Here is a 26,616-nt window from a genome sequence, read left to right as displayed (position 1 = left end):
GTGACCAACTTGGTTCTTCTCTAACTGAAAAAAAAATATGTAAAATATGCCATACCAAGAAGTCATCTTCTGGTAAAGCTGAAATAAAGGCAGGCTCAATGGCTTGTAGGAAATCAAATCCTTGGGTAGCCCATCTGTAATATGAAAATAATCAACAATCACATAATTGCTGGGAAAATAACTGCAGGAGTTACACAACACTAACGTTACCATAAAGATAATTGGAAATTTACTATACTGTTAGTTAAAGAACAAAAGATACAAGCATAAATTGGACAGAAGTTAAACACCATCTAATTAATATAAATTCTATTTTCATAAATAAAAGCAACTTAGGAGACTAGTCTCCATAAAACAATGGGACTCATAAGCAAAGACGCAAGTGTCTCCATGTAATGTGTAAATTACACATTACAAAGTGCTTGGTCTTTCCTGGGGGTAGGGGAGATGGTGACTGAGCAGAATGAGCCCACAGTCACCTTTTTTTAAAGAACAGGATAGCTTTTTAAAGTCACTTCCAAGACCAAAGAGAAGCATGAGGGAATTTAGTGGGGCACACACGTCATCCGTGAGCTTGTCACACCCGGCTCCAGCTTTCCATGAACACCGGTTACTTGGTCTGCAGTGTTCTGACTGGAAAGTGTCCCATGTCTGGTCATGTAGATTATAGAATGCCCGGCCACTCTTCACTCACACACTTTAGTCTTCATGCTACGACCGCATGGAACAACCGCAGGGCTTACAGACAGGGACAACTTATTTGGACACATTACAGATTGTCTTCCCTCTAAGGTTAGTTACAGGCGCCATGTATACATCCATCCATCTGAAAAGTACTGACTGAAACTGGGCTGGAAGGTACGTGTCACACGACGGCTAGAAACAAGACCTGAGCAGCCCCATGTGCTCACGTAAGGACCAGAGTGCCAGTTTCTCCCTGGTACCTGGGTCTTGTGCCTCTGCCGCTCTCGCATTTGGTGAGCACATAATTCATCCACTTCTGGGCAAAGCTTATATACTTGTCTCCTATCTTCTGTCGGAATTCTCCAGACATCAAACGAACAACTTCTTTATGATACTGTAAGAAGATTTCATGTATATCAAAATTAACAAAACCATTCTAGCAAAACCTACACATGGTAACACTGTATCTGACTAAAATGTCTAAAACTGAACAGCAAAATCTAACTAGTAGGTATACTTTGAAAACTCATAGTATATAGAATACAGTCACAAAACATAGCTTGGTAAACATTCATTTTAAAATTAGGAACGTACTTTTATGAAATTGAACAGCTCTTAAATAAAATGTTAAAATATAGTAGATAACTGTGAGTAGAAAATAAAATCCGGGCAACTCTCTGAATTTTAAAAGAAAACTGACACTTTGGAGACCCCACAGCAGTAAAGGTGACTTTCCCGACTTCAAGGTGATTATAATTAACATAAGGCTTGTCACCTAGACTCCCTAATGCTTCTCAGAACCCACAAAGCCATTTCTGGGCTATGTGGTGTTCCCTCGCATGTGGTACCTACCTCAAACCCAAAGTTGTAGCCCTGAATCATGGCTTCTCGGTAGTACTGCTGCAGCGTGGCCGACTCGGACTCCTCAACCTCAGCATCGAACTCCAGGGTGAACATGTGACCCACGCAGTCGATGGCATCGCTTATTCTGTTGCACAGCTCGAGCGCATTGTCCTGAAGAGTCCCAGACCAGAACCGTTAGCCCAAGAGAGACAAGCCACAGACACCACGGAGACACTTTATCAAAACATGATGGAGAAATCCCATTTCCACCATTCTTTACCACCTTACAAACACCAGGTGGAAACAACCCACAGGAAATGCCTGCTTAACTGCATTCTGTTCTTTGAATCGGTGTTGACTGGCACTGGCACTTTTGAGCATTAACCACTAGAGCTCAATGGAGGAGAAGATAAGGTCTACTGCCACCTGGTGGGTGGAGGCCAAGGACGCTGCCAAATATCCCACAAAGCACGTGAGGCATCCCCTTACAACTCCAAGCAACAGTAGACACCCTACCACCCAATACAGCAAGAGACACCCCACCACCACCCCATACAACAGGAGACACCCCACCTCCCCATCTAACAATCACTGTCCCCACTGTCAAGAGAGTAAAGGCTGAGCTCTCAGTGCTTCTATAACAGCATCAGGTTAGCTCCACACTCACCCCTTCACACCCATCTCACACACCCTCCACACTCACCCCTTCTGACCTGTCTCTCACTCCTCCACACTCACCTCCTTCACACCCATCTCACACACCTTCTACACCCACCCCTTCATACCCATCTCTCACACCTTGTACACTGGGAGTGTGTCACTCACATTTTATTGCAAAGTATTCTTCAAAAATGTTTCAAACTCCCAAGGCTCAGTAAACAGAATTAGGTAGTCCTAACAAACCAGTCTGTGCCGACCTTACGTGCAGCTTGGATTCTATATTATTTCCTTCTTTCTGACATATACATCAAACCAGACTGTGATACTTGGTCAGCAGACTCATAACTTTGACCCATGGACATGAATGCTCAGGTATCCCCATTCTTCCTGTTCTGAAATTCTCCTGAGCTACGATAGTACGATACCATAATGCACTTCCCAGATGCAACTAGAAGGTGCGGCCCTCTCAGTGATGCTGTTTGTGCCCTTGAGCCAGGACCCTTCAAACTCAAGTGAAATCAACACCACACAACTTATACTCTCCAGAGTGCCCTGGCTTGAACTGGTATCAGGGCGGGGCAACAGTTTATAAGAGATCCATCAATAAATAAAATAAACTGGTTCCCTGACTGACTTGTACTTCCCGGAAGTTTCTAAGAAGCTGCAGCTTTGTAACTACGAAGACTTGACTGATGGCCACTGGAAAGAGCAGACAAAAGCAGGACCCAAGAGAGCAGCAGCGGACACAGCGGTTAAAAACAGAAAAGAATGGAAAGATGCAAAGCCATGGCTGCCACGGACTGGGAGGCCCTCATGCCTGCCCACACTGGTTCTTTCTGGTACGGTTAACTTGCCTGAATCACAGACTGAGCAATAGGATAAATGCTTTTTGACTGTATATAAAGAATACCTGTAGCAAATACTGGAAACTGCTAAGGGTGCAGAAGACTTAAGACCCAGAGCCCAACTAAACTCTAGTAAACACCCGGCCACGAGACCCACACATCATGACCAGCTCGTTTCCACCCTCCCCAGTTTTACAGTTTCAGGAGACACCAGGGAAATTTACACATGAGCGCAAGTGTACTCTAGGAAGAATGGGGTGCCCTTGCTCACACCACGTGACATCTCCACAGCTTCCCATCAAGAGGCAAGGATGGCGTGGTCAGTACCTTGAGCTGCTGTAAAGCTTTAGCGATGACCGGCTGACTGGATGTCTGCTCATGGCGCACAGTCATCAGCCCCTCAATGGACTGCTGGAAGGCTTTCCTCTGAAGTACGAGGTGAGCAGACTCCATGACAACCAGCAGAAGGTTGTCCACCTGGAAGGAAAACCAAACTCAAGGCATTAAACAATCCAGTGACAGCTTTTCCACCCCCAAAAAAGCACCATCCTCAAGTCTACTATACAGCAGTTAGCCACCTTGCTAGGATCACCGGCAGGCACAGCTGCAGACACACCATCTACAGGCCAGGGAAGCAAGCTGGCTCTTCAGCAAAGGACAGAAGAACCCCATTCTCCACTGGGAAAGGGTGTGGGCACACTTGGACGGTGTGGTGGAGCAGCTCGTGAAGATGGAAAAGTCAGGATGAGATGAGCACCCTGAGTGAGTTACTGCAGTGTCTGGAGATGTCTGCCTGTGCTGTGCTCACGTTCAAATGAATCCTAACCGGAGGACTGGAGGAGGGAAGGAGGAAAAGCCCAAGCAGGGCAGTACAACTGTCCAGGGAAGGCAATGGCACCTGAGCTGTGGCAGGGCCGGGGAACACCAGACAGATCGTTCACTGAGCACGTCTGGCTGCCAAGCTGGTGATTAGCTAGAGGTGGGAGGACACACTTACATCCAAGGCCACACTCCTGACTTCAACACACGGCTCATCTGACTGAGTGCAAGAGAAAGAACAGGTCAGGGGGGGATAGCAGCTGGTGCAGCAGAGCTCCAGATGTGTGTGAACGCCTGCTTTCACTGCCCCTAAGCTGGACACACATGTGAGGAGCCTCCTGACAGCAGTGAATCTCAAAACCTGACCAGGCCCTGGGAGGAATCCTTCCCTACACAAATGAAACCCGTGCCACACCTTTTCTGCTCTTCAGGGGCATTCTGCACTGTGTTGTCTTGAATTATTGACTCATCAATGAAATGACAACTTTAAGATCTAACTGACTGACCACAAAACAGTGTAAATCAAATGTGCAGACATCCCAGTATAACCTGACACACTTAACAAACCTGCTGAGATCCTTCTAGTGCAATCCTGCTAACAGTGCATGTAGTGAGCCATACAGGACTATTTTAGGGAACATACACTTCAGATCAGTGAGGTTGATGTTTGTAAGCTGCCAGTGTTTCCTACAAGCTGATGGCAGGGAGGCCCACCCACCTGCATGCTTCTCAGGGTGTCCACAGTCTCCACCTGAGGCACGATTTTGACAGCCCGTGCTTCCCATGTGCTCCAGCCATCTTCTGAGTCACGGGCTCGGTCCCCGTGCTTGGTCAGGAGCAGGAAAGCATCCACGAAGACGTCGTCTGGATCCTTTGAGCAGTCCTTTCCCGTGGCAGCATTGAGTAGCTGCAAAATAATTTTCTTTTCCTCGGCAAGGCTGTCGGGGACAAACACGTGCAAATTCTCTAGCCCAGGAATCTGTACCTGGAAAGGAAACAACCCATTTTTAAACTAGGAAAGATGTGAGCAAAAGCAGCCAAGGCATAGGTGTATTCCTAGCACTCAAATGGCATGAGTTGGAGGCCAACCTGGGCTATAGAGTGAATTCAGAGCCAGCCTAGCGGTTTCAGGGCAGGAGTGGAATGAGAAGTAGGTTCAAGGAAGAGGATGAATGTGAGGGAGGAGGCATTAATTTCAACAAGCTGAACTGTAAGCAGCTCAGCCAAGTGTGGTTGAAGGAGAAAGGGAAAGGGGCTGGGAGGAGCTGGGACATTGAAGGTTCTCTAGGCACAGGGTACTGCTTCACTGTCCCACATCAGCAGCTAGTTCTTCATGGGTGTGTGCCTGGGATGACCTGTTAACATTAACATGCTACTGTCAGGCTGTTCTAGGAGGCATCACTGGTAGTTCTGGGTTCTCTAAGAAAGCAGGCTGAGCAAGCCATGGGGAGCAAGCCAGTAAGCAGCACCTGCCTCCAGGTTCCTGCCCCAGTTGAGTTCCTGCCCTGTCTTTTGTCTATGATGAGCAGTGACGTGGAAGTGCAAAGGGAGTGAACCCTTTCCGCCCCAGTTGCTTTAGTCACGGTGTTTGTCACAGTAACAGAGGCCATTAGACACCTGGACTTGGCAAACGATTGGCAACCACATGTCCGTCATGTGCAGGTCCCAAAGAGATAAATCTCCAACAACTTAAAGATAGGTCCACAGAGTAACTATGACAGTGACCAGAATGACTGTCACCAAAGATTCATACCAAGAACTGCAGAGGGCCTGAGTGCAGACACTGAAACCAAGTCAGCAGTACTTTCATGGTCACTATTACAGTCACTGTGTGTTCGTTCTGTGAACCCATAGGATCAGTGTGTAGAAGATTAACTCTGTTACACACAGTAGCCTCCTTAGAATGCAGCAGAGATGAAGGACTCCAAGCACACCACAGGATTCACCTTAACATACTGCTTTGCCTTCAGAACGTCCAGGAGCTCTCGGGCTGACGCAGACAGTACAAACTCTGCTGCTATTTCCAGGTCCTAGGATCACAGAACAGAAACCTCAGGGTCAGCTTTAAGACAGAACCTCAGGACCTGGGGGAAGGGCAGTGGCACTCAGGTGGAGAACTCACCTTCCTCAGCATTTTAGCAAAGCCCAGGGCCTTGGAGGCTCTTTCCCGCGCTTCATGGAAGAGCTCCTTGAGTGCTCGGCTGATCTCGATGACAGACCTCCTGCCAGGGTGAAGTTCAGTTAGTTCACACTGGGGACACTCGAGTACGAGAGCAGCTAGTAACAAACATGTAGTGAATGTCAAAGCACAGCGCAAACAGCACCCTTGGACTTCATCCGTGGGACAAGAAGTTACTGAGAATGTGGCCAAATACTCAGATGCTTGATCCTTAGACTGTTTTCGTAGCAAGTACAGTACACTCACTGAGTACTTTCAGTGTACGTAGAAGACATCAAATATCCCTCAAGCAGCAGTGTGTTTCATTTTCTAGATGTTACGATGGTACATTCTTAGAGTTTAAGAGCTCACAATAACTGAAAGGAAATTTAAGTCATGTGGTGACTACAATTAGCCCCCAACACCATTCTGATGCTCATGCTGACTTGTGTGACACGGATGATCATAGGGGTAGGACACCACGGAGCAGGTCTACTGGAGCACCAATGCCCTTCCACAGAGAGAACTTTTGAGATCCATTTCTGACAGGCAAGGGGAGTATCCAAAGAGCTGCTGCCTAGTACTGCTTCCATTCTCCAATTTTCATGGGGACTTTCCAGTCACAACTTAAAGCTACGCCCGCCCCCCCACACACACACATAGAGGGAGAGGGAGGAGAGAGAAAAAGAGAGGGAAGGAGGGAGTACAGTTTCAGTGGTTCAATATCATGAACCAGCATGACACTGGAGAGCATTCAGCGGATGAGCCGTGTATTTCCCCTAATGCTCAGCAGAAGGGGTACACTGAGCGTGAACAACAGAAATGTGTCAAATGGCAGTAACAGGCAGCGTGGGCTGCTAGAGGGATTTAAAGAACAAACACATAGCACTTAAAGATATTCCAGGAAACACAGGCACAGTGTTCCTACCGCCATATTCAGTTACTAGTCACTGTTTTTATCGTGTTAAAGTCTGTTTGCCTGTAACGAAGTTCTCTCATACAGCCATAAGCAGAAGGCCCCTGAAAATCCCTGTCCACCACAGTCTGGAATCCAGAGGTAAGAAGTGGCAGAAAGCCGGTGTGACAGACGCCAACCTTAGCTCGTCGGCAGCGCTGTTGTCGTCGGCGCTGTTCCACAGCTCAGCACAGCTCTCCCGCAGACCGGATTCCAGAAAGCTCCCCGTGGACTTCAGCAGCATCCCTGCGATGTCACTGGGAACAAATGGCAAAGCAGAAGGAGAATCAGCTGTTGCCGTGACAGTTACAGACAGACCAATGGGAGTTTTTTCTTAGCACATGACTGAGGAGAAAACACAGAACCCTAGAAAACAGCCCAGCCCACCTTTGTTCTAACACACAGCACTGAGTGCAAACCATGGTAGTAAGTTGTGTGTAGGAGCCACATGACTACACAATGTTATTTGTTCAAGACGGCATGAAATGCCTCCAACAAACCAAATGATGCAATGGACAAGCAACAGAAACTGAAGCAGTGCTGTTTCCAAACTCCAGGTTATCTCTAACACCTGAACTTTCTCAATGAACAGACTGCTTACACACTAGTACTCACACCCAAGCACGCAGAACATGGCGAATCGTGGTGGCAACCCTTCACTATCATTATTGACCTTGATGGTGTTCAGGGAAAGGCAGTGATGATCTGATAGGAAAGAAACGGCAGCAAAGCCTCTCTGGGACAGAAAGCTCCTCCTACTCCCCACCCCCAAGCAAAGGCTGAGTGTTAGCAGGACTTTCCAAAAGGGAGGCGTTGGGGAAGGGCGTCTAGGAACAAGGAAGTCGATGAAGGTAGGAAACTGGAGGAAGAGCGCAGAGGTGGTCATCAGGCTGCAACACCGGGTAAGAGACCCAAAGGCACAGGTCAGACTGTGCTCTGGAGAGCCTGGATTTAATGTAAATTAATTTAATCACATGGCCATCAAAGCAGGCAGGCTTTAAAATATCTGATTGGGAAGGCGAGTTGATCAGAAAAGGATTTCTAGAATATCGTGGAACGCATTGGGATGCATTTACTTAAAAGCCTGGCTCCTGTTCCACTGGAGCGACAGTGAGTACAATGGACAAAGCCCTCTGCTGGATGGAAAGAAACAAGAATGAATCAGAAGTACTTGTGTGGGAACTTCTAAATGTAACAGGAAGGTAACACTTGGACAAAGGTCTGCAGGAAGTGGGGGAATGAGTCATAAAAATAACTGGGACACGCGGTCCATGTGGGGCTGCAGGCACCGTCTCCCAGCCCCCGGGAATGGACGGATCTGCTAGGGCTGCACAGTGTGGAACCCAGGGGGTGAGGACACATGTTGGGTAAGAAGGCCAGCTGTATGCAGCCCTGATGCCTGGAGCTGCCAAGTGCTCACAAGGAGACAGTATGACAGACTTGTTGACATGGGCAGTGTGCAGCTGGAGCTGAGAGTGCATGACCCATCCTCGGGGTGGGGACCTGAAAGCAAAGCTTAGGCATAGCCATGACTACGGAAGAGTTGGGTTGGTTCCATCCTGAGTAAGGTAGGCCACAGGTGACAGTCCAGGGACGGCAGCAGTAAAGCCCTGGGAGCTGTTATCAGAACAAGGGGAATAAGGCAAAGTCCAGAGATTGCTTTTGGGAATTTGAAGGACAAGTAGAGACAAAGACACAAACAGCAACTGAAGGAAGCAAGGTCAGAGTGCACCAGAACAAGAGGACGAGGCTGACACTAAGTGGGAGTCTCTAAAGCTGGAGACAGAACACACAAGGGACCACAACCTGAAGGACTGGGAAGTCAGTGAGCTCACTGCTCACTAAGGTGAAAATGCAGCCTAAGAACTGAGATCCCTATAGGGAAGTGGACACAGGATTCTGAGACACCAGAAATGGTAGACACAAAATTCTGACACCAAGAGAAGACCGAGATTGCCTAAGTTCCAGAGCAGTTAGGGCCAGTGCACACCTCACAGGAGGGATGCACAGCTGGGCCAGTGCACAGGAGTCACAGAAAAGGAAAAAGCAGTAAATGGAAGAGAAAGAAGAGGTCCACCACTGCAGCTGAAGTGGGTCTACAGGCTTCATCCTGCATCAGGGTCAGAACTCAGAGAACCCACCAGCATCTACAGCAGGCTTTATCCAACAGCATGCTCATTTCCCCAGAGTAAGCAGACAGGGACTGTTCCTTCCTCAAGCGTCCTGAGTTACATTCTTACTCCTTCAGAGTATGTAAGAGGTTTATAAAGAGACACATGACAGTCTCAAACCACTCTGAATGAAACTCGAAGACTTAGTTCTGGGCATCCCCACAAAGTTCAAATACACCAGTCGATTCCACTCTCACAGGACCCAAGTCTCCTGACTCACAAGGATCCCAGGCTCAAGCCCCACATTTGGAGTATGCCATTTGTGCTGCCCTGTGCCTGCAATGGAGCCCCAGCTCTCTGCCCTCTACTGCCTGGGAGCTAACAGCACCCTCCCCTCCGATCTACTGAAGAATGTCTCCAAACACTGGGGATGGGATGCCCCTTTGAGGGCAAACCCACCCAAGTGAGAACCTCTGCTCACGCAGACATTAACTGACACTCATATGTATACAAGAGAGCTGAGGGACCTGTTGGGGCGAGAAGGAAGGTGTTCAAGCACAAGGTTCCTACCAGAAAAGCTTTCCAGCCTGTGCTTCTCCTCCCCGGATATAATGGGTTATTTCTTTGGTGAAATTCCATTCTTCTTCTAGCAGGTTTTTTAAGCTATGGGAAGCCTGAGGTAACTGCTGTAGCATTTGGATCCAGCTTCTCATGTAATCAAAATACACCTAAAAACAAAATTATAAAATGACATGCTTCAGAGAATCAAGCAACTTATAACTTGACCTGTCATTCATCACACAATATAAGCCATAAGGGTGAGACAGAACAGCGACTGGGGAAGACATGACAAGGTGGGAAACAGGACTGCACCCCAGCCTGCTGATGCCCAAACAAGGACTCTTCAACTGTGTGAGTTTCCAGCAACAACACATTCAAAACCTTTCAGACTCCTGTGGAGTAACTGAAATCATCACAAAACATAGGAAAGTATAACAATGTCCAAAAAAAAAAAAAGGCACAAAACAGGGACATGGCTTCTCTGGGACGCTAATATTTTATTTTGTTTGGTTACTTATTTTAGGTTGAGAGAGTTATTAGCACGCATCCTGCCAACCCTTCCTGAATTTTTCTAGACTTATTATGAAATAGGGTCAGAATGTCCCGGTGGTCTAAGGTTGAGACTATCTCCGCAACAACATCTTTACTGTCAGTCCTCAACTCCCACCTTGATTTCTTTGTCAGTTAGGAGTGTCTGATGGTTAATAGCATACAGAGCAAGAAAGGCCCCCTCGCCATCAGCATCTTCTGTCCCTCCTTACCATCAGCATCTTCTGCAGGTCCTCCTCAAAAGCATCCATGTTGCAGTCGGTCTTCTCCAGGCCATCCAGGACCTCCTGCAGCATGAACTGGTAATACTGCTTCATCAGGAGCCCGCCCTTCAGGACCTCTTTACACTCTCGCACGAGCTGCAAAAGAGCACACACCAGCGGCACACATGTCACCCGCATGTCCTGCCAGTCCTCACAAATTAGTCCTCAGAAGTCCCAAAGGGACCTTGCCTTTGAGGAACCTGAAATGATTTCTGACTCCTGAGAAGCTTGTTGTGTGCAAACCGAAATAAACTGCACTTAATAAGGCCTCTTTTACCAAGGTATAGTATAAGACAAGAGGCAGAAGAGGAAAAATATCTCATGAAATAGGAATTTTAACCAAACCCAAGATTTAAATAACATACCACAGAAAATGGTGGCTTCTGGGTAATGTATGTAACTTAGTTACCTACTGCATGAGGTATGTGGCTTCATCTGCTACCAAAGGCTGCAAACCAAGTGGACTCTAAACCTAATCTGATGAAGTTAGAAAGATCTCAAGGAAAACAGAGAAGGATGGCAAAGCGGCAGTGTTCCAGTGTAGCCGGTGATGTGTGGAGGAAGAAGGCAGAGATGAGGCAGCCCCAAGAGCCCCTCCCACGGTCAGAGCTGGGGTACGGTGCTCTCCAACCACAGGCCAGAGACGGAGGCAGGCAGACCCACAGTTGCACTCAGTTTCTGAGGCCGCAGCACAAGTGCAGTTCCAGGGCAGTGGCTGGGAAACAAAGGCTGTGACTTTCAGACTCACTACTTACTACCTGCACACAGGAACTAGTCAGGGGATGCACCTACACTCCCCCACGGCGTGTACGCATACAATGACCCCTGCAAAGCATGGTGGCCAGTTAAAGTCTTGCTTTGATAAAGTCTTTAGAGAATTACATGGGTGTGCATGAACACCCACATTACAAACAAACCCCAACTCACTCTCTTGTTTGTATGTTCAGGAAGTATATGTGTGCAAGGAAGGCAAGTGGGTGTGCAGGGAAGGCAAGTGGATGGAAACATATGTTCCGTGCTCATCTCGAGTGCCAGGAGAACAGGGGATTAATTCCTGTTATTTTCTACACTTTTTAATAAGTATAAAACAAGAAATGAGATTGCTTTTGTAGATAAAAGCCCTTAAGTGTTTCTCAAATAATTACCCATAGTATAAGAACTATATCTACAAGCCAAATCTTCTAACTATGTTTCTATATTAAATGCCATGTAGGTATTTACTACTGATCCTTGAATTTTTGTAACAGAAGATTTCCATCTTCTCTTTTCTTTGAAATACTACAACAATCCTAGTACTGTTGGTCTCTGTTTGAAGTGCTTTAACATTAATTGCTATTTGGCTGTACAAGAGCCCCATTGGTGAAGTCAACTCCACCCTGTCTCACAGGGTTGTATCTGATGAGGAACTGAGACAGGTATTTGACTAGCAAGGCTCAGCTACCCGCTGCAACACAGAGAACAAGACAGAGCCATGGCCAGGTGAACCAGAAAGACGACAAACATGAGCCGTGTAAAGGCAGTGAGGCTGATGTGCAAACAGCTCTGGCTGGTGCAGAGCATTGACTCGAGTGGCAAGTGACAAGAAGCCTACTTCCCAAGGACCTCATTAGTCACCTTGGTCTACACTCGACTAAACAAGCAAACTCATGTCCTATCTGGACCTGCTGTGTGACCTGATTCACCTGTCTTTCTTCAACTACACTGACCTGTGATTCAGAGCCACGTGGCCCTTCAGTGAAAGATGCTCTTTGGCACTCACTGTTGAATGAAACTGCTTCCAGCTGCCCCAGAAAATCATTTCCATACAATGAAGACCCCACCTGAAACTCACAGCTCAGAAGAAAAAGTGGACCCTACTATTGAATCCGCATGGCTGCTTAAGCAAGCAGAAGGTCCAAAACATCTCCTGGCATCCTCTAAAACATTTCCCTACCTACACACACCTCCGACAGAAAAAAGAAAGAAACCGAATGAACTTAAGCTGTCTTTCGGGATGAATTCTGAAAACTGGAGAGAAAGCTCAGTGACATGTTACTTAGTATCACAAATATAAGTAACTATTTTAAAAAGAAATTTTGTTGCCAGTCATCAAGACTCACAGAGATATGACGGACTCACAAGACTGACGGAGTCATGTGACAGACTGTTTTCATAATTTTCGGGAAGAAGTGAGTGGTGAAGAAGCTGAAACACACTTTTATCTTTGGGGGTAATAGATGAAGAACATTCTAGATTGCCCTCAAGAGCATAGTAAAAACAAACACTAAAACATGTTCTTCCCACTGTTTGCAGTACTGAGGGAGGAAATCCTGAAAAGGAAGATGTAGTAATGCAGCCATGGCTGCCTGCTGAACCAGCCTCTGACACAAACCTGTTTGATACTCAGGAGGGACGGCTCCCCGGCAGGCCTCTGCTCCAGCCTCAGCTTCAGGCACTCATGGATCACGTTCAGCAGGACCCGGCAGAGCACCAGGAAGGCGGGCTCAAAGGAGGGCAAGTCCATGGCCCGCAGCTCTTCCCAGGACACAGCGCTGCACTTCTGCTCTGAGGGAGGAGGTGTCCCCGACAACTGCACATAATCCGAGCCCCACATGGGACCTGGAAAGTCAGAGAACTGCAGCAAAAGTTCAGAACAGATTAAAGCTGTGCGCAGACGTGGCTTGAAGATGTGCTTTACACGTTTTGCTACAACTTGCTGACATATCTACAAAATTCTCATTCTAAATAAAAAGGATGGCCAACAATTCAACACGAACGGAGCCCCCGGTCCCGGCGACATGTTACACACAGTGCTATCTACAACTATCTCTGGACTGAGAAATCAAGGAGTTGCTAAAATTACAAGGAAAAAGATTATAAAACTCCTAAATTGCTGTTTATGTGAGAATAAAAAATCAGAGTTCACCCAACCCTGCATCAATGTGGAGTCACACTTCCTGATACTGCAGAAGACAGCTTCCCCTCTCCCTACAGTTGTCCTCAGTCACACCAGCTCATGCTGCCTGGGAATCCCAGTGTCCTTACCCACTCCTCCTTCAGCTGTCCCACTCAAACTATTAAGCTTTCCCCCAGAAAGCAGGAGGTCTGGAGCGTTTGCCCCTCATTCTTAAGCCTCTGACACTACCACCACCACCACCAGCAGCAGCAGCATTAAAAACCTTGACCTTTTTCTAAGTGAGATCATCAAAGTTTGAAAGCCTCAACTTTCTGCATCTCCAACTGCAGCTCATCCTGTATCTGTGGCATCTTTGGTCACCTTTGGTCACCTAGAGGACTCTTTGCTGTTCTCCATCACATCTTCACACATTCAGAGAACTCACCTGATGACATCTAAACTGCAGCCTTAGCCAGCACCAAGGGGAATCAGTGTTTGCTACAGGCAAACTCCCTGGACCCTTTCAAGGCCACCTCCCCATCTACCAACCACCACCTTGGCCTAGCTCCCACCCTCCTGAGTGTCCCCATCGCTCCTCATTGCTCCTACACATATTCCTCTGGCCCTCACACGACTCTATGTGCTGACCCTGGCGCAGGCTGCTTGCTCCTCTAAGAGTTTTTCTAACTCAGCCTAATTCCCAAGACTCACCCCATGATACCTTTCTAAGGATTTATTTCACCCTACAGCATGCTACACACACACACACTATCCCTGGAGTTCATTTTGATTGTCATCATAGAAATATCACAGCTCAATGACCAAGGTGAAAATCAATGCTCAAAAGTCAGGAAGTCTGGCTTTGGGTCATTTAATTAGCTGTGTTGGTTCTGGAAGCATCTAGTAGTCCTCAGGCTGTTTCTTCATTTTAAAAACAGACTTGGACTGGGGATTAGAGCTTAGTATGACATAGTTCCCTGTATGAGGACCTACACACACACACACACACACACACACACACATGCGTTCTCTCTCCTGTCTATCCCTCTCTGCTTCCCTTCCTCTCTCACACTCACTATCCACCCTATACCGGTTAAGTAGAGCAAACCTCAGAAAAGGTACTTAGAAACCATTTGCTATGTCTCCCATCCTGTTGCTTTGGAGCTAATGCAGGCGAAGGCAGCTTAGGGCAGGTCTGTGTCAAAGGTTCACAGCCACAACTTCAAGGGCTCAATAGCCGACTTACAGACAACCTTGGCTGCTGACTGGATGGACAATTCGTGTCAATTACCCTCTTCAAGATGGCTCCCTGTCCCCGTGTTACTCCTGTTTCCAGTGCATAGTGTGGCTCTCAAAGTACTGTGTGTCCACAGCCACCTTGCCATACCTTACTTCTGTGGGAAATCCTGAGTGTGTCTACGTTCCATGCATCCTAGCTCCCACCATACACACAGTCTTCAACCCTGACATCTCACCCCACAGAGCTTTGTCTCAGGCTACCCCAAGCCAGACACTTCTAGTTACACTCCGTGCCGTACCAGTACCTGTGAGGACCATGCCCTCCTACTTAGCCCCAAAGCCCAATATCCACAGAGACACTAACCACACTAACCATGAAGATTTGGTGAGACTTTCTGCCGCACTGACTGTGGCTAGCCCACTGTGATTCTGCACAGGCAAATGACTCACTCTCCTCAGGAGGAGGCTGGAATGCCTACCTCTAGCGGTTTTCTGTGGCTGCCTTGGGGAGAATGTTTCTCACAATCTACACATCTCGCAAATGCACGCTTTGTCACTCAGCTGCACGCATCCACCACTACACACTGAGTTCCCTGGTAAACTACCAATTCTGAGAAAAAGAACCTGTACCCCCAGCTAATTAGGATCAGCCCATAATCAGTCAACATTGGCATTACAGGGATGCTGAGCCAACTTTTGACTGGTAAGTTAACGGTGGACAGGATTCTCCAGCTTCCCCAACAGCACCAGAAAACATCCGGCCCCCCTGAACTTCTATTATCGGTAAGTCTCTGGTTCTCAGATTCGCTACCTTGCTACTGAAGGATGCCATCACAAACTGAAGTTTATGTGAAGCCGACCGAGTAAGCAGCAGACACACTAGGTGGATGAGGAGGGGCGGAGGTGAACTAGCTCTTATGCTGCTGGTCAGCTTCAGCCGGCGGTTCCTGAGTGGGGATGAGGCCTGATATTCCAAGAGAAACCCCCAACGCAGAGTTTCAGAAGAACTCCTCCGATTTAAAATATGAGCCGCTATGTTAAGAAGTAGCACTGTACGTGCATCTGTACAGGTACGCTATCATTAAAAACTGAGACTAAATGTTAACTCTAGGAGGCAGCATAGCGCTGCCAAGAGCAGGCATAGCTTAGCCAGACTCCTGGGTTCACGTCCTGGTGCTGGTACATGCAGTGTGTGCTCCCCTGACCAAATTACTTGACCATCTTTCTCCTCAGGCATGGCCACTGTTCAGTCAGTGGCTGCTGCTGGCTCTGTTCCCAACAGTGCTGCTATGCTGTGACCATGGGACCCAGCGCTCCCTGTGACTTCCAACTCCAATCTTACTGTCAGGTCTGATTCAGCTGGCTCACAGCTGTCAAAACCATGTGGCATAGCGTCTCCCACATAAATCTGTTTTAAAACAGAAACCCTCTAGGCAAATGAGCAAGCATGTGCTTCCAAGGCTGTCATTAAACCAAAGTTCTTGTAACTTCACTTATGAAATCAGACTGGCAATGGCTGGAACAAACGACTTAACCCCAGCAGCTTCACAGTAATGCGTGCCACACTTCACGGCAGAAGGAAGACGACCACGCCCTCCTTGGAGCTTCAGGCGGCCGGCACTGTGCTAGCCATCAGCCCTGCATTCCACACGAGAAGACTGGCTCCCCGGGATGGACAGAGGTATGTATATTTGTAAAGCTCTTTGGCTAATGCAGATGTGTTAGCCTGGCCTGGAAACCACTGGCCTATTTTTTAAGTCTGGTATCTCAGACTTCCCCCAGCAACCCACAACATTGTGACTTGGAGGTTACCTCCTCTCTAAGCCAGTTTCCTCGGAGATAAACCACTGTCTGGCATCTGAGGAGACTAAGCAGCAGCCTAGTCTCTGAGGCCGTGTCCACCCTAAACAGCCTCTTCGGATTTCCTGTGTCACAGCAAAGACTGGCATAGCGTTTAACCGTCAAAGGCAAACAGTACTTTATTGGCCATTAAACATAATTACATAATTTTTAATGCAAGAAAGTAATTAAGACAGTAACCAAGCACTTTCTCAGCACTTGTACTAATATGACAAGGACAGTCAAGTCCTGTTAGGATCTTATAGTCTACACCAAAATACATACAGCCTCGCTGAGGAGCACCGGCAAAGTGTGCTAACTAGGCAAGGACACGTGCAAAGGGGGATGCTTAAACTCTGTGTAGTGGCTCCAGGTTTAGCCTTCACAGGTAAAGGGGTGTACACTCGACAGGCTCTCCCCAGGGTAGAAAAGCTAAAATATGGGTAAAGAGGTAGTGCCACACCAGCACCACAGCAAGGGCACTGATCCTGTTAAAGAAAATAGCCTGCAAACAGTAGCTCAGCAGCAGACATGCTCAGTCCCTGGTGGGAAGGCCAAAGGCACTGTGCTCACAGGCAGCATCTACAGAAGGGCAGGCACTGGAGACTGAACACTGTGCATGCTCAGGGGCCTAGCCTGCTGTTTGGAAATGGTACTCAGACACACACGGCCTTGGGAAAATGGATCATGGCAAGGTGAGAGATATCAGAGGGCCCTGAGGTCCAAGTAGGCTCTACACAAAGGAGAAGGGAACCAGAAGATAAACGAGAAAGCAACAAAGACTTCAGGTCGGCTCGTGGTGCACAGGGTGGAGGACTGGACCTTCATCCATTTCTTCCCTCTAACAGTACACTGTCCTGGCTTCAGGGGATATCCTCCTGGTAAAATGAGCCTCTCACAGAACACGCTTTCAGACTGCAGACGAGCACCTTCCATGTGAACTCTGATGGGTAACTCACCCTCAAACTACAGAGAGCCCATGGGGTCTGGGTGTGTCCTGAGGCCAATCTGCAGCCCTAGGGAGTGGCAAGCACTGAATGCAAACAGGCCATCAGCACGGACGATGCTCCTGTTACTAAAATAAACACAGCAGACTATTTCTAGTTTGCAAACTTTTTAAACAAAAAATACAATAAAGCTTTAGGAGAAAAGTGTTTTGTAAAGCATGCTTCCCAAGGGTTACTAAAAATTATTGACATACACTGCTTAGAAGTAATTTAATCATAAGGAATGAAGATATAAAGTCAAACATAAGAAAAGGCCAAATATTACAAATAAATGTTCTTTTCTATAATGCCCTTCAGTGAGGTCAGCCAGAAACCACAAAGGCAGAATGCATAACAGTCACACACCCTGCCCCGTCTGCTGCCTGAGCCCCTCCAGAGGCGTCCCATAGTAAAGAAGGAGCAGACAGGCTTGTGTGCTGTTTGAGGGGCTGGGCCCAGCCCTCACTACCCAGAGAACATTTTATACGCAAGCCCCAAATGCTTCCAGACATGCCATTATTAGTGAGAGATTAAAGATAAAACAACATATTTTTAAAAATAAACAAAAGCCCACATTAATTTATACTTGGCTTTGATGGGAAAAAACAAGGTAAGAATAATCCTAAAAATAAAAGGAGTCTGTATTTGATGCATATGGATCTTACCATATATATGAGTATCTGCTGAGGCTTCATTAACTCTGTGGGTAGACAGGAATGCACGATTACAACATGCATCTCTCAGACAGAAGACTGGGGTTAAGGACTGAGTCAGTGGTGAGCTCACTCTAGAAACGGGCCTGGCTAGTGGACCTTAAAGCCAGGCTCTGGGTGGCTGCTCACACTGCTGCAGCCTGAGGCCCCTCAGGACACCGGATTCTGGTTGCTCAGCGGAGTGCAACCTTTCTGTTTGTTCCTCTTGCCCTCTTTTCTCAGCCAGCTCTCCTCACACTCTGGGCCTCTCTGTGTCTGAGGCTCCTCTCTCCACCACGCGGATGCCCTCCGTGCCAGCTTGACCCCAGCGGTAGGTAACTTTCTTTCTCCAGGCAACTGCTGAGCCTACAGGTCAGCCTTGAAGTTTTCCTTTGAAACTAATAAAGTTGTCCTTGAGTCCTTATAAACAACTGTGGCTCTTTCCCTGAAATACTTAGTACTATGACTAAGACAAAAGAAACCCAGGATGAGATTGTGTACATGTGCATGCACAAATGCTCACACACATACATACAAGCACATGTATGCACTGCATACCATGTATCACACAGAACGTAGTAAAGCCCAAGTGACATAATGCAGCAGGATCTTCCCTGAAGCCAGGACAGTGTGATGTAAGAGGGAAGAGATGGATGAAGTTCAGCCTGAAGTGCCAGACATGCATGGCCATCACGTATGTACATGCATGCAACCCTCCACATGCAGACACTGTGCTCCTGAAGTGGAATGAAGACAAATTCTTCCTTTCACACCAAGTTAAATGTCACTGTTAACCTGCCAGTGCGGTTAGTCCTGCAGCAGGGCTCCAGTTTGAACTGTAGGAAGCCAACTGAAAACCTCTAATTCTGCTTTGAAAAGCTGTCAGAAGGTAGTTCTCATTAACAGCCTTTGCCAATCCTATCACCTCAAAACTAAAACTAACAAAAACAAACCAACAATGAAAGCCAACCCTGTCTTCCCACGTGGGTCCTGATGGAATGCAGCCCAAGTACAGACCTCACCATGTGAAATCTGTGACAAGCCTTGTTCTACATCTACTGTTCTGAGAAATCTGCACAATGAAACCGTAGTACAGTGATTGTGTGGAGGAAAGAAAGCTCCAGTTGCTGAGCACCCGACATCCTCTGAGGCTCAGGATCTGACTGAGAATGCAGACCGAAGCCCGAGAAGCCTACAGTCACGTCAGGTGTCTTCTGCCTTACAGAAATACCTTTCACCATTTCTGACTCTAAAGCAAGCCACATCATATAATAAATTGAAACTTAAAGGCAAACGGTAAGTATACACATACATTGGCTACTAAAGTTGAAATCACCAACTAACCCAGGAATCTTGAATCTCACAGGATTTCTCTTTTGCTGTCGGTCATGAGAACATGAAAAGCTATGCTCGGTGCCCCACAATATGCCCTTTCCTAATTTTACCACCCTGAGCAGTATTCTGAATTTCTGAAGTGTTATGATTTCAAAATCAAATTACAACCCACTTTGTCTAATGGACATGCTCCTCTCAAAAAGTCTTCCACTGTGGAAAAAAAAAAGTGAAAGATGCACTTACTAATAACCAAGTTCTTTCTGTCTGCACCAAACATGTCAGCCGTGACTACAGTACGTACTCTCTTCCTTAGTAAGTTTTACATTTCTTTACAATTTGCATCTTTCTAAAATCCAGTAACCAAAACCGGGCTTGCTACTCAGTGCCATGGGGTTAACTGTTTCCAGTTCTGTTGTGTTTTGCTTTGGACATCTTGCCATGCTAGAGGTCACAAGGGATCCCAGGGCCGCACACATGCATGGTGAGCATTTTAGCACTTGGGCTTATCCCAGCCAAGACTGAGCTTTTTCAAAGAATCCAAAGAGCTAGAGATCCAGTTTGGCGATGGAGCACCTGCAAAAGGTCCCTCAGGACTAGCATGATTAAATGGGTGAGTGAGTGAATGAATGAATGAATGAATGGCTTATCTGTGACTCTAGGTGCCATATCCATTTCAAAGAACGTGTGTATGACACTGATGTACCTGACTCACCTGCAAATGTGGTCACCCAGGCCCCGCCCCCCACTTTACCCCTAGCCCATCCTTTTCCAGCTGGTACTTATGTGGTTGTGTCTTCTATCCACACACTCAACCTTGTGCTTCATTCATTAAATGTGATGAGTTATTCATAGATCCCCTCCCCGTAGTACTTGTATGGCAGCAGCTATACATGCAACTCGTATCTGCCATTTATGCCTTGAAATGCTGAGAGTATTAAGGTCCGTAAGAACAGAGCTACACAGCAGGAGGGATTAGACGGGACACCACGGGACATCCCCCCACTGAAACCTACCTCCACTGGACGGTCATCCTTCACCAGAGCTACACGAGCCCTTTGCAAGGAGCCATTCATTAGCTTATGAAGCCGTAGAATTAACTTCCTTAGCCCCATTTGCTTCAGTGCTTTGTCCACGAACGGTCTGTAGATAGAGGTCAAGCAATGCCTACTGGCTTCGGGACCACAGTCTGCTATTCCCCAGCCGACAGACTCCTCCTCAGACTGGAGCCTCTCAAGTTTCCTGGACACGCAGCCCTGGGAGTGATTGTCCAAGATGGTGTCTGTGGACAGCCTGAGCTCTGGTGCCCTCAGATTGGGGGTCTGGTCCTCATCACTGTCCTCCATCTCACTCTCCAGCTCCCTCAGCTCTCCCTCTGTGTCCTCGCCCTCATCCTCCAGCTCGTAGCCTTTGGACGGCCGAGGGGAAGGGATTTCAAACACTGGCCAGCCAATGTCTGATAAGTTCTTGATGCCCAGAACAGTGCCCATAATCCTCAACTTCTGATTTAAATCTTTTGTGATGTTTAGCCACAGGCAGAGTGCCTGCACTCTGTCCTCAAAGTCCTTTGCGGCGTATCTCTCATAGTCCTTCTGCAGAGCCTGCAAGGACGGATAAAGTGCTTCCATGTACTCTAGCAGCTCCATTATCCGCTTCACCTGTTCAAACGAGACCCTCTGGCGCTGCAGATGCTCGTGGTACGTTGAACAGCCAGGACTGATTGCCCCATGAGGGGTTCTGCGCTGACCTTCTACCACGGTACCGTTGAAACCAGCCCCACTTCCAGAGAAGGCAATGCTCCCATAATTAACTTTGAATGTGAGGATCTCGTTGATAATATCCGGGATGGCTTGGCGGGCTGTGTATAAAAAGAGGTCCTGGTCATTGATGGTGCGGCCTGCGTGCCAGGCTTGGAGCTCTAACCAGATCAGTTCATTGGATCGGTTGAACCAGAAAGCAGCCGTGTTTTCTTGTCCCCTCTGCTCTCTGTCCTTCTTCTTCGAGACTGAGGTAAGCTTTAGCAAAAGGCGCAGTGTTTCAAAGAACTTTAGCCGATCTGCCGGGCAGTCAGTCCGGGAAGTCTGCCGTGCAGTTCTGGCTATCGGCATGGGCATAGAGACTGGCAGCTTGGCATTGCTGCAGCCGAGGCTGAGGTAAGGCTTATTGAGATCCACATCCGGAATCGATTTTTTTGGCAAAGACCCAGCCACTGAGTCCAGCATGAACGAGCACTGTGCGTTTTTCTTATGGTCTCGCTCCGTTGTCCTCAGGGCTGCTCGAATCTTCTTCTCCTGTTTGTAGCTGTACTCTTCCACCGTCTCCACTCCCTTCGCCGAGTCTTTATGTGGAGACGGACTCGGTGTGTTCATTTTTTCTATTGAAAAGAAGACAAGAGAACAGAATAAAACTCTAAAATATGAAGCTAGCACTGCCTTAAACCAGATACTCACAGATTTACACTGAGGCTATCGCTGTAGGACGAACCTTGGAAATAATCAGAACCCAGCACCTTGTAAGGTTTCAATGACTGTATTTTTTTTTCTTGCTATATTACACTTGTGCTCTTTTATACTCATAGTCTTGGAATGGACTGTCAAATTCAACATTACAAAATGTACTGAGCCCCTTAATCTGATGTAATCATCTTCAGCTTGAAGAACAGGAAATGGTATGAGAAGTGTGACAGCCAATCCCTGAGTTTGTCTTAAGGAAATATGTTCAATTAGAAGCAAACCATTTGAATCTTTCTGGTCTCTATTCTTCCTGATAGGAGGAGATGGAGTCACATCCAAATGCTACCCAAGTAGACTGGATCCCTAACACCCACGTCTAAGTCAGGTAGGCATGATAGCTGCCTGTATGCCAACACTGCCTGGTGGTGGAGGGGGAGGTGTCTCTGAGACCCTGAATTCATGAGCTTCAGGTTTAGCAAGAGACCCTGCTGCGGTAAAGAAACCCCAGAATGATGAAGAACCCGGGGTTGACCTCTGCCTTCCACATGCACTGACACATGCACAGACACACATCTAAACACACAAGTGCGCCCACACACATGCAAACACCCATGCATATACTACACACATGCAAAAACTCAGAGATGCTTAAGGTCTCTCAAGATTATTTCATACAAAGCAGAAGAACAGTAAAACTGAGCAAAACTGTGGCTTTCATCTCTTGCTTTCTTCTGTCACAGATGAATGACAATCCACATTTGAACGTGAACAGAACTAAAACAGAGGAGCCGTTCGAAATCAATGCAAACAGCCTCTCACATTTCCTTCAAGCCTGTGTGAAGGTCCCACTGATCTGATGTCACACTTCTGAACAGCACTAGCCAGCCAGGCCTCACCCCCACTCCAGGACCTCCTGAACACAGCAGTCTCCTGGGCCCACTCCCTGCAAGCTCTCCTTTATAGCTCTCCTCACTATGTGAATGTTTCCAAAGGTCTGGTCTTGAAACTGACTCTTCTGTCTGTCTCCAATTCTTCCTACCACCATCCCAAGTTCATCAATAACCTATAACACCATCCTAATCCCACACCTTGTTTCAGAGTCTAGGACAAAGGATCTGTCTGAATGTCTCTGGAATCGGATTAGGTAATCAATGGTGACCTTGAGGGTTGAGGCACACATTCACCAATACACAGCCCATAGATAGGTTTCTTTACACGTAAGGGTAAGAGACGGTATTTTTATAATCTATAAGTAAGCAAATATAAGTGCTCTTTAACTAGATGAGTTGTAAATAGAGGAACACACTGTGTCAAGTGTAAGATATGATCACAGTTACATCCTCAGATTTCACAGAATGGATCACAGAGCAACATATCCAAAAATCAATGCACCAGTAAGTTTGAACAAAATCAATTATTAATATTTAAAATAGGGATTAAATAAAATTCCAGTAGATTTACAGCCTATTTACCTTATGCTGACTCTATAATCCATCAAAACAGTTTTGAAATTGTTTATTTGTTCTAAGCGTGTGTATGTGTTCGTGTGTACCTGTGTGCACAGTATGCCACAGTATATGTGCTGACATCTATATGCTGAAGTCAGAGGGAAACTTAGGAGTAGGTTCTTTCCTCCTACCATGTAGGTTCCAGGAAGCTCAAGTCTATACAAGACACTGCTCAAAATGCCTTACATTCTGAATCATGTAACAGCTTTGGAGTTAATAAATGAGATTAATAATTAACTTAATAACTTAATAAATGAGAATAATATCCTGGGAAATTCACTCAAAGACCTCTCTCTTTAGGCTAGTGGGTGGTAGGGTTGAGCCATCTTGCTAGTAATCTGTCTACAAAGGTTATAACAATTAGCATAAAACTACTATATTTATCTATTTATTAGGTGTATGGGTGTTCTTCCTGCATGTCTGTGTACCACCTGTGTGCTTCATGCCCAATGAGGCCAGAAAGCTTTGGATTCCACAGAAATGGAATAAAAGACGATTATGAACTACCACATGTTTGCTGGGAATAGAATATGGGTCCTCTATCCCAACTGCTGAGCCATCTTTACAGCCTCTATTACTTTTTAAATTAGCAGCATCCTAAGACTAATGAAGATGTTATTTATATTTATCTGCATTAAAGTTTATTGTGTAACCTATCCAGATGAATGTCTTCTTAACCTTGCTCTTTCTAGCTACAGGTACTTTCCAACCCTCATTCAAAAGAAGTGTCTAGACTGACTTTTTAATCAACCTTACTTCCTGGTTTGCTTCTGCCATGTTCTTCAATAAGAGAGCACACAGATGCCATTCATTTATGTTTGGCTCCACGGTGGTGCTTCAAAAGCACAAAGGACGGGTATTTCTAAGATTTTCTACACAGAATTTTATTTTTCAGGCTATCAGTTCATGCACTATCTTGTTACTACGAGACAGAGATTGCTAAATGCTCTGTGTGTGGTACTGGATCGTGAATAGCCACAGCACTGATCTGAGATACCTTTGACACAACTATGTGGGGCTACCTCTTAGGGGAAAAAAATGAGGTTGATGGGTCTGGAGAGGAACCCAGAGACTCCAGCACCAAGGAAAAGCATGAAGAAGAGGCACTGAGGATCAGGGATAGTCTTATATTAGCTAGTATGTGCATCCTGATAAACAATTTCAGGTTAGAGAAAATGAAAATTATGCAACAAAAACAATTTTGATAGCAGGGCTTAAGATTTAAAAGGAAAAAAACTGGAGCTGGGGAGACAGCTCTGCTGGGGAGATGGCACAGCTGGCCAAACATCTGCAGTGTCAGCCTGAGGACCCCAGTTTAGATCCCCAACATCCATGTAAAATGCTGAACAGGGCAGCTGGCGCCATGAACCCCAGCTCAGGTCTCCCTCGGCACTTAGACTAGCTAAGTCTGTGCACGCCAGGCTCAGTGCCTCAAAAACCTGTAAGTGACTCAGGATGCTCAACCCTGACCTGCACAAAAGCATGCATGTGTGGTCTGTCTGTCTGTCTGTCTCTGTCTCTGTCTCTGTCTCTCTCTCTCTCTCTCTCTCACACACACACACACACACACACACACAGTTTATAAAACTAATGTGGCATGCATTGTTGGTAGCAGTCACAGAATGTGTGTCATTTACAATTTGAAAAGTAGATTTTTTTTTAATTGTTCATGATGTTCTACAATGCAAACATTATGCCCTGATCTTTATTGTATCTACCAAGAGGCAAAACATGAGAACATGAGATGACCCTATTTCCAGTAGATAATTACTTCAGCATTCTACCTTTCTCCTTTAAAAATGCTTGTAGATCACACTGTATACACTCAAATCCAGCTGAGCTTACCATTTAGTACAAGTGTGTGTTTTACACAACTGTTTGAAATGTGCATTTACACCAAGCAGTGGTTTAACAGTTGGATTTACAGAGTGTGACAGAAAGCAAATAGGGAAAGGGGCAAGATGAGACAAATAATTACCCTTTCCCCAAAACAAGAGACAAGTTGGCATTCAGTGTGTGTGTGTGTGTGTGTGTGTGTGTGTGTGTGTGTGTAAATATATTCACATATTACAGTGGAATTCAAACAGAAAATGGACCTAAGTCCCAATCTAGCCACATATAAATGCCAGTTATACCACTAGTGGCCAGACTGGGGTGGGCTGAGGGTGGACTGGGTCAGCCACTCAGTCTACATAGCTGTTCTTTCAGATGTCTTAAGTATTTGCAACAGTGTGAGTAGACAGATGTGCCTCCCCAAAAAAGTAACCTCGAAACTATGGGAGACCTGGGGAACACCAGAGCTGTAATATAGAAGCCACCCAAGCACCGGCTAATTGGTCTTTCCCCACGGAAATCCACCAAGAACCCACTACCAACCAACAGGCTCTGTTTTCTGCTGATACTAAATCCTCTGAAATCAACAAGAAGTCCAACACAGAGAGCAGCTCTGCAAAGGAGTATTTCACAGATGACATGGTGATGCACATCTTTAATTCTAGCACCCAGGAGACAAAGGCAGGCAGAGTTCCATGAGTTCAAGGGCAGCTTGCTCTACTTACTGAGCTCCAGTTCAGCCAGGGCTCTAGGAAACTCCGCCTCAAATGACTATATAAATAAGTGATCAAACTTTATTTATATGCTATGTATGTGTGCACCACATGTGTGCAAGAGCCTGAAGAGTCCCTGGAGGATACGAGATCCCCAGAACTGCACTGAACTATCTGTGAGACGATCTGATGCCGGTGCTTTTCTTAAATGTTGTGCCTCAAGCTGCTGACATGCCAGCACTCCCGTGTTTAGGTACATACTGCATCTTTTTCTAATAAATTTCACATGCCTTTATGTATTTAACTGCAGTAGTCAATTTGCCTTCTCTTATTCTATTATAAACAAGGAAACGTAAGCAGCTACAGCAGACAGGCAGAAACTTAAAGCATCAGCTACGCAGACAACACAAGCAAGTGCACATACCGCTGAGAGTAAACGCAGGACTAGTCCCTGAGGAACAGCATGACGCTACCTGCCCACGTTACATACACACACTTTCCAATACAGCAGGTCCACCCCTGAGTAGCTGGTCTCCAAAAATAACTCCACATGTGTACAAAGACACAGAGAGGTGCTTCTCACAGCAGGAGTGCTTATTTGAAAATATGGGGAAAGCCCGTTAGGGAGGGTTACAGCCTGAGTTCAAATGGCTGACACGGAATGGCAGTCTGGCTGTGCAGGAGCAACAGCGGTCTTC

At 46.6% G+C, this 26,616-nt stretch overlaps 1 protein-coding gene across 2 annotated transcripts in view; it reads right to left on the bottom strand.

The window, feature by feature from the left end:
- MAP3K4 (mitogen-activated protein kinase kinase kinase 4) overlaps positions 1-26,616 on the bottom strand; it is an 85,580-nt gene that overhangs the window by 18,987 nt on the left and 39,977 nt on the right. For both annotated transcript variants that reach the window (XM_080941697.1, XM_080941698.1), the window contains exons 3-14: positions 20,428-21,785; positions 12,820-13,062; positions 10,398-10,544; positions 9,646-9,803; positions 7,105-7,221; positions 5,974-6,073; positions 5,798-5,881; positions 4,570-4,836; positions 3,360-3,509; positions 1,537-1,698; positions 945-1,078; positions 56-134 (exon numbers count right to left, since the gene is read on the bottom strand). In XM_080941697.1, coding sequence (XP_080797823.1) covers positions 56-134; positions 945-1,078; positions 1,537-1,698; positions 3,360-3,509; positions 4,570-4,836; positions 5,798-5,881; positions 5,974-6,073; positions 7,105-7,221; positions 9,646-9,803; positions 10,398-10,544; positions 12,820-13,062; positions 20,428-21,785 — 2,999 coding nt within the window. The remainder of the gene's footprint in view (positions 1-55; positions 135-944; positions 1,079-1,536; positions 1,699-3,359; positions 3,510-4,569; positions 4,837-5,797; positions 5,882-5,973; positions 6,074-7,104; positions 7,222-9,645; positions 9,804-10,397; positions 10,545-12,819; positions 13,063-20,427; positions 21,786-26,616) is intronic.

This window comes from Micromys minutus (genome assembly GCF_963924665.1).
Source record: "Micromys minutus genome assembly, chromosome: 30".
In the NCBI taxonomy this organism is placed as follows: Eukaryota; Metazoa; Chordata; class Mammalia; order Rodentia; family Muridae; genus Micromys; species Micromys minutus.
This window is presented reverse-complemented; position numbering and strand designations above follow the sequence as displayed.